An 18,200-nucleotide genomic window follows, 5' to 3' on the forward strand; every position below is an offset into this window, starting at 1 on the left:
TCATGGACGGAGTGAGAACCTTCCACCAGCATGTCGATCAAAGACATTTTACTGCTGTCACAGACCACAAACCACTTTGGATCTATTCAAGGAGGACAAGGCTATCCCGCCAATTGCATCGGCCAGGATTCAGCACTGGGCATTGGTCTTATCAGCCTAGGAATACACATTTAAACACTGACCGGGGCACAAATAGACAACGTTGATGCCCTCAGTCGTCTTCCACAGCCAGAGAGTACACCGCTCCCTACCCTAGTACAAGAAATCGTGATGGCAATGAATTTATGAATTTCCTAGACTCCAGTGTCAGCACAACAAATACAATTTTGGAGCAGCAGATATCCGCTGTTGTCAAAGATAAGACACAAAACATTAGTAAGTGGAATGAAATGACTTCCGAATACATGAAACCATACCACACTAGGAAAGACGAGTTAAGCTGTGAGGACGGTATCATTCTATGGTGAGTGAGAGTAATCATCCCTGTGCCAGGCAGGGAATTGCTCCTTGCTGAGTTGTATAGTGCCCATCAGAAAGGTGCGTGTCAAAAATGAAGATGCTTGCCAGAAGCTATGTTTGGTGGCCAGACATCGATAATGATATTGAAAGACTGGTGAAACACTGCGATCAGTGTCAGTTACAGCACATGTTACCTGTGACAGCCCCTTTGCACCCTTGGGAATGGCCTGGCCGGCCATGAATGCGAGTCCTCATAGATTATATAGGACCATTTTTGGGCACCATATTTCTACATGCCACAGTCGAGAAGCTCCCCCAGTGCTTCACGTTCCATGGAGTACCTGAAGCACTCATATCAGATAACGGAACCGCTTTCACAAGCACCGAATCTCAAAGTTTCATGTCTTTCAGTGGGATAAAGCACATAAGGACTGCTCCGTAACATCCCCCATCCAATGGACTGGCTGAGCAATCAGTCCAGATTTTCAATGTTGTCTAAAAGAAACAATCAGCTGCATCTTTGGAAACAAAAATAGCTCAGTTTCTTATAGCTGACAGGACTACCGTGCATTCGACCACCAGTATATCTCCAGCAGAACTATTGATGGGTAAACGTCTAAGGGCCAAGCTAAGCCTGGTATTCCCAAATTTAGCAGAGAGGGTAGAGGCGAGACAGTGCAACCAAAAGAAGAATAATGATTCAACTAAAGATGCAAGATCATTCAAAATAGATGACCCAGTCTATGTGAAAAAATTTGGAAGTGGCCCAAGTCAGGTTCCAAGAAATGTTGTGGCCAAGACAGGACCATTGTCTCACAAAGTGAATGTGCAAGATAGGGTGCTGAGGAAGCATGTGGACCACCTTTATGAATGTGATTCGTCCCAAGAGCCAGTTTTACAGCCTGATTCATTGTTACCAGCTGAAAGTGTTGATGGCTGCCCGAGAAGTGGAATGTCCAATCAGCCTGTGACAGGCGAGAGTATAGTTCCAACTGAAACAGGAGAAGTTGAAGCCTCAGTACCAGAGGAGCGTCCAAGTAGGACAGTTTCTGCAGAAAGTGCCTCAGTTGAACCACTCCATGAGGAAGCGACCCCAGAGAGACTGAATTTTTGATGGATTGATTTAAGGTGTTCGTTGTTGTAAATTATGGCAGACTGTATAAGTTAACTATTGTCCTGTGTGTAAAGGAACTTAGAGTGAGAGGGACATGGTGTCTTTCTCCTTTAAGGGCCAATCTTCTGGAAGGGTCACATGACCTGGGCTAACCAATCAGAAACTGAGTTGGGTCTTCACTCCAACTTGTCTGGGCTTGACCCAGCAATTAAATCCTAGGGTCATGTCTGGAAACATTGAATCTGAATCACCCTGTAAATAGTTGTTGTTCATGAATAAACGTCTATCGTTTGTTCTTAATTGGTGAAACCAACTTACTATAGGTACCAATAGAAGTGTTGTAGGATCACAAGAGATCAGGTTGCAAAGAAGTAGAGATAGAAGAAGGGGCCAGAAATGAGCACAAAGGTTAGATTAACAGTATCAAATGTGTGGGAGATCTAGTGGCTCAGTGAGTAGTGCCCTACCTCTGAGCCAGAAGCTCTGGGCTCTAGTCCAACCCCAGGACTTGATGGCCAAGGAAGGCACATTAATAACATGACCAAACAGGTCAAGTATCAACTTGTAAATCCTTCCAATTTACACCAATAGCAGATGGAAATAGTGCAAGAGATTTCTGTTCAGCTATGGGATGGAAAGAAATTGGAATCACTGTTATTCATAGCTCCAGTTACAACATGCATGTAAAAGTTGCCAGGGCAACTCTTTGGAGAGGCAGTTGCCTGGATATATGGTGTGGATCTGATTTGGGGCCAGCAGCATGCTTTCCAATCCTGCTCCAGCTGGGGGTGGTCTTGGACCTACCTCCTCGGCCTAACTGTCGTGGAGATCATGCTGCTGTGAGACCTGCCTTAGGATGGAGATCAAAGGTACGCAGAATTAGAGAGCCAGAGGACATGAGTAACACAACAGGAGAGATATTATTACTGTGAATATGACTCCAACTAACAGTGAACTCACATATTGCCTTTGATATGTCTTGTGTATCTTTTGGGACCTAAGACATGGTAAGCGTGAATGTTAGATAGATTGTAATCATTATTGTCAACTTTGCACATAGGAAGTGACTTAATAGCAACAACAAAGTCAATTTTTATGGGCTGGTAACTGTACAAAAATGCTAATTGCTCAGTGCAAACATCTTGACTTGCATTCTCTGCATTTAAACTGTCTATGAAACGTGTGCCCAAACATGTCACACAGTTAGATGTTAATATTTTTCTATTCCTTTATCATAAACCTCATGTATTCCTGATTTTGTAGAATGATGCTGATGTGGAATGGAAGTTTGCCAGAGCCAAGCTGTGGATTTCCTATTTTGAAGAGGGACGGACACTTGCAGTTCCATTTAACTTGGTGCCGAGCCCAAAGTCCTTCTTTTATCTCCTGCTGAGGATTAAAAAATCAATGAGTAGCCTTTTGAGATGCAGAAAAGGACAGTATCAGGAAAATGCAGAAATGGAAAAGGTAACATTTTAATAATTAACTTACCCAGTAGGTCTTGTATCGTGAAGAATTTTTGAATGCAATGCGCATAATAAAAGTAAGAAGTTTCACAACACCAGGTTAAAGTCTAACAGGAAGGAGCAGTGTTCCGAAAACTCGTGATTCCAAATAAACTTTAACCTGGAATTGTGAGACTTCTTACTGTGCCCACCCCAGTCCAACGCCGGCATCTCCACATCATAACAAAAGTGAAATGGGTAATCTATCGCTTAGTTTACACCTTAAACAGTAAGCAAAAATAAATATACAACAATACCAAATATTGAACATTAAATGAAACAGGAACAGCCAAAGGATAATGAGCAGGATTTTCCACACCCCTCGCGGTGTGTTTTACTGAGGCAGCACGCCATTAGCCAATTGTGGGATCTTCCAGTCCCACAACTGTCAGCGGGATTTCCAGTTGTTTGCACCTTCTGCTGCTGGAGAATCCATGCGGGGGTTGCCATTGGCAGGACCGAATGATCCCCCCCGCGAGAACAGCTGGATAATCCCTCCCAACATTTTTGTTTTGATTTGATTTATTATTGTCAGTTTTTAACCGGCCTCCATCAGGATTCCCGATCCGTCAAGGAGGGCAGCATCAGAAAATCCTTCTGTAATTTTTGGGCCTCCCACTGTATTCCCCCCCTTCTCCTCAACCATAGCCACCATTGATCCGACTGGCAGGGACATGTTTTCCTTTTCTATAACTCCTACTAACGAGAACCAGAGAACTTATAAGAACACCATCACCAGCTAGTTCCTTTCCAATTCCCACACCTTTAGAGCTTTGATTGCTATCAGTGCACTTTTATAATCACCAGATCAATATCTCTACATAGCGTCATTGTAGGAACACCATCATCACAAATACTGCTGAAGTTCAACATTTGAAGGCAACTGGAGATGGACAATAAACATAGTCTCAACAACAGATAAAATAAAAAATGGATCAGAAAAGATATTTTTATCCTAACTACATAGAAGTGAAATCTATAATCAGTACATGAACATAGCCTTAAGTCTGGTCCACATCAATAGACTCAAATGCACTTAGTTCTTCGCACAGTCGGCATTAGCTTAGGTTTGGAGACAGAATGAATGACAATTTCATTATTTTGAGACTATTACAATTTCTGATGGAAAAAATAAGTAGGATGTTGTCATCCAGTCTGAATTATCACATGATACATAATTCAGAGTCCACAGTAGATGTGTTGAGCAAACGGAAACAATGTGGCCTCAGAATGATATTTTATCATTTTCAAGCTGTTTAGTTTTTCCCTTCAGCTCAGGTACAGCAAACATTCGAGTACTCGAAGTACTGAAGATCGCAGTTTACAAAGCATCAGGAACCCACCAACAAGGTACCAGGTAGGTAAATTCCAGTCAACAGGGTCAGTATTACAAATGTTATAATCATCTACAGACAGATTTAAATCCAGAAATTCCAGCAGCAACAAATCCAGGGGATGAAAGTTTGTTGCATATTAGAGCAGGTGGTGATGACAATATTAGCATTTACTAGAGTATCAATCTTGCAGAGGAATGTCTTGCTGCTCTGTTGAGGAAAGGAGTGGTAACAGGTTAACCTGGAAGAAAACAGCATTGGATCCAATCTTCTTGGCTTCTTATCCCTTAAGAAGTTCTCATATTCACACAGCGCTGATATATTCCCAGAGAGTGATCAGCCACTCATGGGTTGATTGCCATTTGAATATGGTATTGTGATCCTGGTACAGCACGCAGTCCCAGTGCTGGCCATGAACTGATGTATCTGACAGAGTTACCAGAGACATGCCTTTACAAGTTAATTCTTAGTTGGAGAGTGCAAGTGAATAATGTTTGCTCCCGCTGTTAAAAGTTTACAACCAAGGGGAGAAAAGATAGGTGAGAATGCAGTAAGAAAGAGAGTTATTTATTTCATGTCCACCACAGCAGAATTTTGTTTTCATTTTGCACAGTAGCAATACTGCATGTGCACTTCAGTGATGGGGATAACTTATTGTGAATCTTACTCCACCCAGTCATTTCGTGTAGATTCACATTCAGAAAACACTGATTCAGAATTGCTTACATCCAAACTGTAGAAACTAATTATTCATCCTTACATTGGGTAGTGATCGAAAGAGTCAATTATTTCTGGAGTTAGATCAAAAGTTGTTGGGTGGGATTTTCCAAGTGTGATTTTGGGCAAGAAAACCGATGGAATTGGATCGCAATCGTTCCACATTCAGTGCATTGAAAGAACGTCCACATGAAACACGCCGCTTTGGGGTTACCAGGCGTGTAACTCGCCTGGACTGGCTCACAGCTTTGCATTGTTGACAAGGGGAGCTGCATTTAAACGCTCCCTCTGCATCACCAACCAGTTGTGCAACCAGCTGAGCTAAACTGATCCCCTCCACTTCAATCGTGTTACCTGCCAGGGAAAATAAAATCAGATTCTCTCCCTATATGTTTAGGCACTTCAAAAAAGAATCAGCCCACCATCTAAAAACAGCAGCTTTTCCAGACTGGGTATGTTACTAAATTACAACTTAGCTCATAACAATGCCTATAGTCAGCACCTCTTCAATAATAATTGTCTCAATTAACCAGTTCTTGATGGAGCACATTATTTCTCCTATCCAAATTAGAAATTTGACTGCATGAGATGCAGACTGAATCCATTCCTTAACTTATTGTCTTGATTTCATATAAGCTGTTTTATAAATATATAAATGGTCTTATTCTTTACAGAAATATTATTTACAATTGTATGATCATTCTTCAAACACTTGGAGCAGATAGTGCCATCATTTGTCTGACAGTATCAAAGGTGTATACCCATTAATAATAATATTTACATGTATAATAGCGGGGAGCTATATTAAACATTATCCTTAAATTTGAGACATAACACTCCCAAACTCCTTTTTGATTTTTTAAAATAGATTTGATTATTCATTCAATGTACATAAATATAAAATGTGTTTTTATTCTTTGTAAGCCAAGAGGAATTAATTCAGCCAATTTAAAGAGAAAGAAAGGAAGAAGATTTTGCATTCATATAGCACCTTACAAGACATCAGTATTTCTCAAAGTGCATTACAGCCAATTAATTTATTGCGGAGTTTAGTCATTAGTGTAATCATAGATTCAAAGAGTGATATTATTTGGCCCATAGTCTCTGAGCTGGTTCTTTTTTAAAGAGCTACTCAAACAGTACTACTCTCCTGGTCATTCTGCATTACCTGCAAATCTTCCCTCAGCACGTATTCATAAGGAGCTTCAGAAATTGATGAGATAAAAGGAGGCAAGAAGTGCAAAGTACATTTACAGAAGTGCTTGAGAACCAGGCAGAGTCAGAATCTTTCTTCTGACAAACTATGCTGTAAGTCTCTTTGAAATCTGTCCAACTCATCACCTCTGTGATATCAGATCCATGATCTCTCCCCACGCCTGCTCGTAAACAATAAACACCCCCCCACCCCCATTCAATTTCCCTCTGATCTTCAATCGACCTCCATTATGCAATGTTATATCATCCCCATGCCCCACACATCAATGCCCACAACTACCATCTCACTGCTCTGGTTGTACTCTACCTATCCTGTGGTCCTTTATCTACTCTGCTTCCTCCCTGATCTCTCCCCAGTCTCCCCCAAACCATTGGATTTAGCTGCTCCCCGGCCATATGTTTGTGCTGCAGGACCTTGGCTAGGAAACCTGGAGAGATTTAAAAAAAACTTGTCTATATGATAGCTGGAAAACCGATACTTTTGATTCTCCCATCTGGAAAGATGTAAAATGCATCTTCCTATATACACTGCAGTCATCAAACTCACAAACTTTAGTGGGCGGCACAGTGGTTAGCACTGCTGCCTCACTGCTCCAGGGATCCAGGCTCAATTCCTAGCTTGGGTCACTGTCTGTGCAGAGTCTGCACGTTCTCCCAGTGTCTGCGTGAGTTTCCTCTGGGTGCTCTGGTTTCCTCCCACAGTCGGAAAGATGTGCTGGTTAGGTGCATTGGCCATGCTAAATTCTCCCTCAGTGTACCCGAACAGGCTCCACAATGTGGCGACTGGGGGATTTTTACAGTAACTTCAGTGCAGTGTTAATGTAAGCCTACTTGTGACACTAATAAACAAACTTTAAACTTTACATGAATATTTAAGATATTAACACATCAAATGCCTCCTTAATCTTGATGCCAGAACTGTAATATGATGGAGGGACATTTGTTGCCTTTGGAATAGTGGAGCAATACCCCCAAAGTCGATTTTTGTAGACTCATCTGGAGCAGAGTTTTTGGTAAATACAAGCATGGCCACTATAGATGCCATGGGCCTTTTGTAACTCAAAGCTGAGTAAGTATATAGCTTGCCTCCTAGGCCAATAGTGTAGCTTGGCATGTATTGGGCTTATTCACGCTACAGACACTGGATGTATTCTGTAGCCAGAAGTAAAAGGCACAGCTTTCAGCAAATGCACTTGTTTTTTCTCTGTCGCCACCATTGTTGTAAAATGTGTTCTGCAAAATCAATAGCACGAGCTCCAGAACATTGCAGGTCCAGTACATTACAAACTGATTCTATTAGAAGACAGAAGTCTATCGAATCCTTTTTGCAAAGTGAGCATGCTAGGTTATCACGATCTTGGACATAATTGTCCAACCAGGTGGAAATGGCATTATTCTAAAGTGTGAATTGAAAAATAAATGAGAAAGGCTGCAGAACTTTTTCAATTTAATGATTTTCAGACCACCTTCAGACTGTTGTAAAATTATAATGTAGTTAGCTTGGAAGCCTTTCTAAACCTACTATTTAATGGTGGATAAATTGCATTTTGAAGAGATGCAGTTCCTGTGTTCTCCCCTTTTGTTCACTTTGAAGTTGAATCTTGTCCAATAAGTTGTTACCTTTTTATTATAGTTATATAAGCTTACTTTGAGAAATTGCAACAAAATTGCTTACTTTATTCGGTTTTAAAATGTGTATTGGCTATTGTTGATCTGTTTTGAATGCAGGAAGAGCAATTAGTTGAGTGGTCATAGTGCCTTTGTGTTGCAGATGCCCTTCAGAAAGCAGTTATGCAAAATGTACCTCTAGCTCTGAATAAAGTAAAGATGGTTATCTTAAATTGTAAAGTGATTTCTATAATACCAATCCCATACTTAAATGTGCACATTTGGTCTTATGCACGTGTATTTGTTTTAACATGGCTGATTTCCCTGGTCGTGTCTCCCTGGCCACTGGTCCTGTACCTGTCTGGACCTCAGTGTGTCCAAATTTGGCAAGTCAGGTTACTTGAGTGGCCATTGCAAGGTCGACATTCAGCAGGACCCGGCATTTTGAAAGGGGGCCAGGAAAGTTGGTTGCTAGTCTAAGCCTGGAGCAAAACGACGAGGGAGGTCCAGGAACATCCCCTCCCACATTATTTCAATGAGTGCCGTCCACCTGCGAATACTGCGAGTGAAGGCAGTCTATACCCCCTTGAAAGGAGTTCCAAAAATCTTCAGGCATCTTGGCTTTTTAAGCTTTTTACCTGTGCTTAGAGAATGAGTGCTCATTGAGTCCTTTTTCCTCACAAATTAAGGAACAGTAAAAATCGCAATGACTTTTTACTGTGGGTCACTACTTGGCAGAGTGGCCAGGAACAAAAATGTGCAGGTTTGTGACAGGAAAATCACATTGCAGACCTGTGCAGCTAGTCTGCTACTTTGGCTGCCCCAGCAAGAAAGCTTAGTTGCCTTTGGTGACAAGTAATTTTTTCTGAAAGACAGCACGACCATTGGAGATAGAAGCTGATGCTACTTCTTTTAGCTGATAAATTCAGCATTGCATTGTTTTCTTTGCCATTGGCAGCAGCAGCGGTTCCAGACTGTACGGTGTGTAGAGGTAGCCTGAGTAGAAAAGACCTGAAACAAAAGATATTGGGGCAATTTTCATCACTTTATCCCCCCAACACCCACCTCGTCAGCAAAAGTGCTGCAAAAAGGGTGGCAGCAGCTGGAAAAGTGGAAACGTGCTCACTTTGTGTTCCTTTTACACCTAGTCTAATTTTACAGGCAACAATATTCCTGGTGACTGCAGCTCATGTCTAAAACTGGCGGACACTTCCAGAACAAGTTTGTGATGTCATTATGGAACTGACATAATTTGATCATCTCATCATCTAACTAATGGCACTGCCTGCTCCCATAGCCACCAACCAATGTTTGCGGCAAGGCTGCCTTTCAAAGGCTATTTGAAGAAATCCTTATCTGTCCAAGGCTGAGGCTGGATGCTGGGAGGATATTTTCCCTGGCTGGGGGAATCTCGAACCAGGGAACACAGTCTCAGGATACGAGGTAGATCATTCAGGACTAACATGAGGAAAGCTTTCTTCCTTCAAAGGGTAGTGAATCTGTGGAATTCTCTACCACAGACTCTGTGGAGGGCAAGTCACTGAAGAGATAATTAAAAAATGTTTTTTAATGGTACCAAGGAGTATGGAGAGAAAGTTGGAATATGGCATTGAGATAGAGGATCAGCCATGATCATAGCAAATGGCGGAGTAGGTTCTAAGGGTGAAATGGCTTCCTCCTGCTCCTATTTTCTATGTTTCTTTGTTTCATTGGTAAAGTTGGAATAGAATCATGGGGAGGGATTTTCCAGCTGTGCCCAAGACCGGCAAATCGCGCCCGAGGTCAATGGACCTTCGCATGGTCCATTCCCGCCCCCCCCCCCCCCCCGCCCCCCGTCCGCCTGTGGGAAAATTCCGCCCATGGAATCAGACTCGTAATAGCACAGAAGGAGGTTATTTGGCCTATCAAGTCCATGCTGGCTCGGTGCAGAGCAATCTAGAGTATCCCATTCACCTACTGCAAGTTTATTTCCCTCAAGTGCCCAGCCAATTTCTTTTAGAAATCATTCATCATCTCACCATTAGTAAGAACAATGACATGGGCACAAAACCTCACACGTCAGGAAATAAGGGGCTTGCTGGCGAGATCTCATTTCTGTCTTGTCCTAGCCCCCCCTGCTGGCAACTTAGCGAGGCCGCAGCCCACAAAGGGTGGAAGCCTCGGGCCCGATTCTCCCAACGCGACCTGCAACTTTTCTGGCGGGTCCGGTCTGGAGAATCACGTGTCGGCCATTTCATGAGATTCGCGCATGCGCGGGGAATGCATGCGCGTCTCCCAGAGCCGGAGAATAGTCGCAGTCGAGACCACGCTGGAAACCGGCGGGAAGAGAGGCAAGTCATTTGAATCTGTTTTTAATGTATTTTAAATATATTTTGCATGTTATTATCAAGCCCAGCATGGAATTTGCTGGGCCCGATAGAAACCTCACCCCACCAGCAGTACTTCATTTCGGCAGGGTTTAGTGTAGCTCCCCACATTCGGGGAACTAGTGGAAGACCCCGCCGGAATTAGCAGGGGGAGGCAATTGGAGCCCCCCAGGGGGTCAGGCGGCGGGGGTACCCTCTGGGCATGGGTACCCTGGCAGTGCCAGCCTGTGCCCTATGGCACTGCCCAAGGGGCAAAGTGCCCATCCCCAGGGGGCACCATGGCACTGCCCATCGGGCATAGGGCAGTGCCAAGGGGGTGGGGTCTATTGTGGGCGGGGTCTAGGGGTGAACAGTGGGGGTGGGAGGGTCCTGCTGTCACTCTGCATTGCGATTGGTCTGGGCTGGTGGGAGGGCAGCGATTGGGGTGGACTGGGAGGGGGTCTGCTGGGGGGGTTGTCTCCCAGGAGGGGGTCTGACCCTGGGGGGGAGTATGCGGGAGGGGGGGGGGGGGTCTGTCGGGGTGAGGGGAGTGGGGGGGATCGCCATTGCTGGGGGGGTGGGCTGGACATCGGGGTGCTCCAGGGCGGGGGTGGGTCAGGGCTGGCCCGGGAATTGTTGTGCAGGCTGTGATCGGGCTGCGGAGGGGCGGCTGGAGGGGCAGCACTGCGGAGGTCCCGGGCTGGCCAGCGATTGAGCTGGCCAGCAAACGGGGGAGAGTGACAGATCGGGACCACTGCGTGTGCGCAGAGTTCCAGGATTGTCAAACTCCGGGGTGAATAGGCCCCACTGCCTGGGTTTTTAATGAGATTCACGATTGGGACCTCTGCAGTGCACAGAGTGCGGAGATTCAGGTCTGAAATTGCACTGAAAAAACAGTCGTGATCTAGAACAGTGTTCCCACCAATTCAGCTGAATATTCACACCTCACCGGCAGTCAAAGGTATCCTGCCAGGGCTGCCAAGATCATTATAGCCCTCAGGGAGAGGGGCATATCTGGACACTGCCTCTGGCACAAATTGGCACCGCCAACCTGGCAGTTCCAGTCTCTGCCAACCTGTGTTGTGAGCAGTGCCAGGGCAGGCCCCCTCGGGAGCACAATTGGGGGTGGGGGGTTTCCCGTCATGTGTCATGGGGAGGGGGAGCGCTGAAACGTTTGAAGGGGGAACTTGGCAGTGACAGGGGGAGCAGCCATTGAGGGAGGGACCTTGTATTGATGGGGGGGGGAGGGGGCGGGAGCAGCAATGAAGGAGGGGAGTGAGCACTGAGGGAAGGGAGTAGCGGTGATACTCTCGCAATGTCATGGAGGGGTGGGCAGAGCCTGATAAATTTGCAATGGTGGGGGTCCAGAGCCCCTGACAATTGAGCCCCTGATACCTTTGGGGTTGGGGGGGAGGGAGAATTCACCATCAGTTCCGATTGGGATACCCTATAAAGGTGGCGCCCATTCTCTGTGGAGCCAGCTCTATCAGATCCCACCCCGCCAGACAGACAACATAAACCACGAACCCCTCTCCCCCTCACCTGATTATTTTATCAGAATGGCTCAAGATCTGGTGTGAAAACTCATCAGTGCACCAGGGGAAATACACGCCGGCCTCCAATCGAAGCCTGACACTGACAAATTGGGGGAAAATTCAGCCCTATTACTCTTTCTTCAGTTCCAAGGAATAGCCATATTGAGCTCAAAATATTATCTCTGTTTCTCTATCCATAGACGCTATCACACCTGTTCTGTTTTTCCAGCATTTTCTGTTTTTATTTCAGCATAATTACTTTGCTTTTGTACTCAATACCTCTCCCACTCTCTCAATATGTTCGGTCACCTTCACACCTATACACATGAGTCCCTGGATCACTGTTCCTTGAACTGTGCTATTAAATTTATATTTCCCTATGCCTCCTTCTAAAACACAGGACCTCACACTTCCCCATTCATGTTCGTCTATCTATCTTCTTCTACAGTCATTGTAATCTTCCTCACTGTTTTCCATACCTCCTCCAAGTTTGGTATTATTGGCAAGTTTTAGAATTTTCCTGTGTTCCAATATTCTCCCTGGAGAGACGAAGGATGAGAGGTGACCTGATAGAGGTTTACAAGATGTTGAGAGGTCTGGATAGGGTAGACTCTCAGAGGCTATTTCCAGGGGCTGAAATGGTTGCTACGAGAGGACACAGGTTTAAGGTGCTGGGGGGTAGGTACAGAGGAGATGTCAGGGGTAAGTTTTTCACTCAGAGGGTGGTGGGTGAGTGGAATCGGCTGACGTCGGTGGTGGTGGAGGCAAACTTGTTGGGGTCTTTTAAGATACTTCTGGATGAGTACATGGGATTTAATGGGATTGAGGGCTATAGATAGGCCTAGAGGCGGGGATGTGATCGGCGCAACTTGTGGGCCGAAGGGCCTGTTTGTGCTGTGGCTTTCTATGTTCTATGTTCTATTAAGTCATATCTACATCAAAAAAGCAGGGATCTAGCACTGACTCTTGGGAAAGACGACTGTCTACCATCCTCCAGCCTGAAAAACAACCATTGACTCAATATTTTTGTCCTTAAGCAATGTTTTTGCATCCAAGCTGACACTGGCTTCATCTTTATGAGCATTAATCTTGTTATGTAGTACATGGTATTTTGTGAAACACATTGTTAAAATATACATAGCCAATGTCAAACATATTCCCGCACCAACTTACTCCGTTGCTTCATCAAAAAATTAAATTAGATTAATCAAACTTGATTTTACACAACTCATTGGGTGGAATTTTATGAGAATGATTCTGGCTGTCCAGCTAGCGTGAAAATGGGAGAGTTGTAGATCCTTTTTTGGGTGTGTATTCACGTGCAATTTTATGCACATAGTGTATGGAAAAATGGTCTAGGACATTTCCAGCTGCTGCAGGCAGTGGGCAGGGCTTAATTCGCCAGCCAGCCTGCAGAGGGAGCTATTGCATACCCATGTCTGTGCATGCACAATAGCAACTGTAAAGGGAGCAAATACACACATGCAGACCTCTGATTCTGCACATACAGAATAGTAGCAGCAGCAGAGATCTGACATTCTGCTGTCAGGCCCCTGCTGGTGCAGACAGTTTGAACAAACTCCTCCACCCCCCTGCAATCACGGGGGCCCATGGCCAATTGCGAGCTGCACACTGCCTGGTAATGCCCTTCCCCCCTCCCCCCCCCCCACTGCCCAGACCAATCGCACCCCCCTACTGATCACTTTCAGAGTTGCAGTAGGCCCCCTCCCTACCCCGATTGAGCCATCCCTTCAAGCACTGCTCCCTATAAGCCCTGCCCCCATGGCCCCACCACCTTAGGCCCACCCCCTGTCAGTGCCCGGTGGGCAGTGCCAAATTGCCTAGCGGGCATTACCGTGGTTTCAGGCAGGTAGTGCCAAGGTGCCAGACTGGCACTGCCCAAGGGGCACCCCCTTACCCTTGGCCTCCCCAAGGGCCTCAATGGCCTCTAGTTCTACTGGCAAGGTCAACATGACTGTTCCCCGCTTATGGGGAGCAGGTGTTTTTTTCGCCGGAGAGAACCTCTCCCGGTGAGGCTATAAAGGAAAGCGAGCCTGGACAATTCAACACTGGGCTCACTAATGCCATTTAAATCCTCATTAAAATATGTTTGAATAAATTACTCAGCGTCTCACCCATCTGGTTCCCGTAAAATCGCGGGAACCGAGAAATCGGGCGTGATCCTGATTTCTCGGCTCTCGCACGATTTTATGGGCGGAGGGAACCAGTAAAATTCTGTCCATTGTCTCTCATTAAATAACCTCTTTGTTAATTCTTTGTTTGATTATTATTCTGACACCTTATCCATCACTGATGTTAAATTGGCTAGCCTGTCGTTCCAAGGAATGTCCTTATCCTTTCCGGAATCAGGGTATCACATTTGCCACTTTCCAAACATCTGACAACTCGTACCGAGGGAAGTTTTGGAAGATTCTGGAAAGCCCTTATGCTATTCCCAAAGCCACATCCCTTAGCAACCTGGGATGCAAAACACTATACCAGGTGACCTATCCACTCTCGGCATAGCCAGTTTTTCCAGTGCATTCTGTTTATCAATTTTCACCCATCCATTACCTCTACCAACTCCATTTCTACTGATATTTTGCCAGCCTCCTCTTCCTTATTAACAACCAAGACGTAGAATTCATTAAATATTCTGATCCTGCCTTGTGCCTCAAAGCATGTATCACTGTCTATCGATCCCTGATGTGGTTATAGAATTAAGCTTTGTTTACATAACAGATTGAGTTCTTGAGAATATTAAAAGTCTTTGAACAGGTTTCATGAATGGGCATTTTTCTTCACTCTCAGGTATGTATGAGTGAGAACTCTATTGGATTGTTAGATTTTATTTTACATCTCCACATGGCTCCTGGAGTCTGTCTGTAGTGAATATTGGGTGAGTGGATATGGAGGTGGCATCTGGATATGAGGTGGCATGGAGGGGGCTTGGGAAGTGGGTAGGTGGTGAGCGGTCACAAAGGTTGAGGGCTAGAGGACTTAATACCTTCTAAAACAGCTGGGGCAAAGTTCCAGAGAACTGAGGCAGGGCTTGTAACCAGCCCACTTCAGCACTAACCTACCCTGGCGGCCACCTGTGATTTGCTCCTAGTGTCAGCGGTTCTGAATTTATCCCATCGCCTGGTCAAAAATTGGGTATAACAGAACCTTTTTAACCAAGGCAAGTCTGCTGAGTCAAGAAATTTCCTGACTCGAGCTATATCCCCGGCTGGTGAAAATCTGGCCCCACGTGTCTCTGATACCTGTGCCATTTGCCTGAATTAGAGAAATTGTTAGATTGTGTGCTACATAGGACAGTTTTAACTGTACCTGAATTATACAACCTCATCTTATTAGTTCTTCAATGCAAATGTAGTAAAAATGATTGCTGAAGAAAAACTTTGGCTTATATCAGTTCACCTAAATTTGCAATATTTATAATCTAACTTGGGGTGTTTGTCTGTTAAGTACAACAATGAAATGCCAGATTTTGTTGCTATGCTGTTAGTTTGTCTTGTGTAGTATGTGCTGGCAGTTCAGTTTAGTAATGGGCTTCTTGCTTGTCACCGACAGAAAATAATGAAGCGTCTCATCAAGAGGTATGTGCTGAAAGCACAAATGGATAGGGAAAATGATGAAGTCAATGAAGGTAAGTCAATGACATGACCATGTAATGGGAATGGTTGATATATTCAGAACACACATGCATTACAGGTTTCTGCTTTCCTTGGTAACACAGCCCTCTCAATGGAAACAGCCATGTTCTGGAAACATTCAGCTCAAAATATTTCAGGTTTCTACAGCCACAATAATCCTTTAATATTTGTACTCAACAATCAGCTTTCAAGTGAAAATTTCCAACGGGACACATGAAACTTGATTTCACCAGAGCTGTCCTTGATTTGTTAGTCTAAAAAGAAGCCTTACTATTTGTTATTCGGAATAATATACCTCACTTCAGACCTGAAACCTCTTGTTATTGCTAAGTCAGGAAACATCGCTGAAACATGTCATCCCTCATCTGGTCAAATAGAACAGGTTTAATTTTCTCCAAAATAAACTAATACAGACAACAGGAAGCAGGACAAAGATTCACCTAATATCACTGTAAAATACAAAAATTCTTTGTATATTTTTGTATTGTGTGATATCTTTGAATAAAGAATGGAATACCTTTTCACAGACAGTGCCAGCATTAAGCATTGTCATATAATGTGCAGCATGGGTAGATATAGAGCAAGACTCCCACAGCTTTGCCATAACAAGCCTTGGACATACCAGAATTGCTACACCAGCATGACTTTTATATTTCCCAAATCAATTACCTGAGTGATGAAGGCTGCTAGACTGAGTCAGAGCAGAAATAAAAGATATTCTTAGCTCTCGATTTGCTCTCCACTGGGTTGAGGCAGCACAAATTAACTTTGAGCATAGCCTTCAGAATTAGCAGAGAGCATGAAAACTTTCATTTCATTAGACTGAGCTCAGTTTACACCTAAACTCGAAGAAGAAAAATATCCCATTCCCCATAGCACTAGTATATATAGCACTTGATGAGGATTAAATTTGTCCAAGACTTTAAACAAAATAAATTCATAATGCAAAACTAAAGAAAAGTTTAAGTTTACTTATTAGTGTCACAAGTAGGCTTGCATTAACACTGCAATGAAGTTACTGTGAAAATCCCCTAGTCGCCACACTCCGGCGCCTGTTCAGGTACACTGGGGGAAAATTTAGCATGGCCAATGCACCCTAACCAGCATGCCTTTTGCACTGTGGGAGGAAACCGGAGCACCCAGAGGAAACCCATGTAGACAGAGGGAGAACGTGCAGACTCCGCAGGCAGTGACGCAAGTCGGGAATCGAACCCGGATCCCTGGCACTGTGAGGCAGCAGTGCTAATCACTGTGCCATTGTGTCACCCAACAAACCACTTTGCATCAAGTAATTTGTGCGGAGAAAACTCCTTTATTCTTATTGAAATATTTAAAGAAATGGCAGAAAATGCAAATACCAATATCCCCTTAAGATCTTTTCGGAGGAGGAATGCTAATAGGTATCAGACCTATGTGATTTTATTGTACTTACAATAGTAAAAATGACAAGCTCGTAAAATAATTAATAGATTAGTCTAAGAGGATGGGCGAGCAGATTACATATTATTATGATTGTTCTTATTTTATGTTACCAGGGTACAGTTAGTTTATTGAACAACTGCTATCAATGTATTGTTCTTAGAACTGGAGTGTATGTTTGTGAATTTTAGGCCTGAACAGAGGTTATTTTTATTCAATATTATATTTATCTTGCCTTCTTACTATCTTCATTCCAAAGCTTCCATTCAAAACCATTTCTGTTGCAAAAATTCTTCTTCATCAATGCCATTTGTTCACTTGTTTGCTTCATTATCTTCAAGGTGAACTCAAGGAAATAAAACAAGATATTTCGAGTCTCCGATATGAACTCCTTGAAGAGAAATCACAAAACACAGAAGATCTTGCTGAATTAATCAGAAAATTTGGAGAAAAATTGGGAGCTTAATCCAATAAGAAGGGAAACAATAGCATAGTGACCTTGTATCTTAAACACCTTTTACCAAATCAGTAACTTAACGAAGGATTTTGCATGTTTATTACAATGATGCCAAATGTAATTTTAGCTACAGACATTCCAATGAGAATTAAGTGCATAATCAAATCAGTACTTCTACAATAATTTGTATAATATCAGGTATTGTACTGTTTTATCTTATTATCAGGAAATATTGAGGTACACATTATATTAAAATGTTTATAAAACAATGATAACTTGTGTAAAATATATGTTTTTCTTACAATGAAGGGGCTCTCATAAAAAATGCTTGATGTTGGAATTCTTTGCGCCTCCTCTATGCTAGTTTATATCTCAATGAGAAATTTATATTATGATGTTACATTGAACTAAATAGGGCATTTCTGTGCTGTTGGAACTGCTTTGAAACCTAAACTGCTAAGAATGATGCAAAGCAACAGATCCAAGTTCCATTGTTAACCCTCTTCCATTCACTAACCAGAGATCTGATTGAGTCAGCTTCTCCAGCAGAGCATAGGGGGAAAACAATGCAAGGATATATGTTTTATTCAAATTGTTTCCATGCAATGGTCCTCAAAAAATTAGAAAATAGATTTATAGAGAGCTCAAGTGGTTCAAAGAACTCAAAACTTCCTTTTAGAATAACTGCTGTTATGTAGTAATTAATGTAAAGTGATTATGAGTCTTGCTCCTAAAAATGGTGTAAAGTCCTTGGGGTAGATCTTAACTTTGTTTGACCATGTAAAATGGGTGATGGTGAGTCGCAGTCCATTTTACATCAGTGTGACCATCTTTGA

The 18,200-nt window shown here is 43.5% G+C and overlaps 1 protein-coding gene across 1 annotated transcript in view; it reads left to right on the forward strand.

Annotated features, from left to right (window-relative positions):
• Positions 1 to 17,683, forward strand: part of LOC144500030 (short transient receptor potential channel 6-like) — a 162,171-nt gene extending 144,488 nt beyond the window's left edge. The window contains exons 9-12 of the mRNA XM_078222785.1: positions 2,837 to 3,040; positions 4,352 to 4,435; positions 15,406 to 15,481; positions 17,249 to 17,683. Of these exons, the coding sequence (XP_078078911.1) occupies positions 2,837 to 3,040; positions 4,352 to 4,435; positions 15,406 to 15,481; positions 17,249 to 17,373 (489 nt within the window). The 3' untranslated portion in view covers positions 17,374 to 17,683. The remainder of the gene's footprint in view (positions 1 to 2,836; positions 3,041 to 4,351; positions 4,436 to 15,405; positions 15,482 to 17,248) is intronic.
• The last annotated feature ends 517 nt before the right edge of the window (positions 17,684 to 18,200 follow it).

The sequence above is a fragment of the Mustelus asterias genome, chromosome 10 (genome assembly GCF_964213995.1).
Source record: "Mustelus asterias chromosome 10, sMusAst1.hap1.1, whole genome shotgun sequence".
Taxonomy (NCBI): Eukaryota; Metazoa; Chordata; class Chondrichthyes; order Carcharhiniformes; family Triakidae; genus Mustelus; species Mustelus asterias.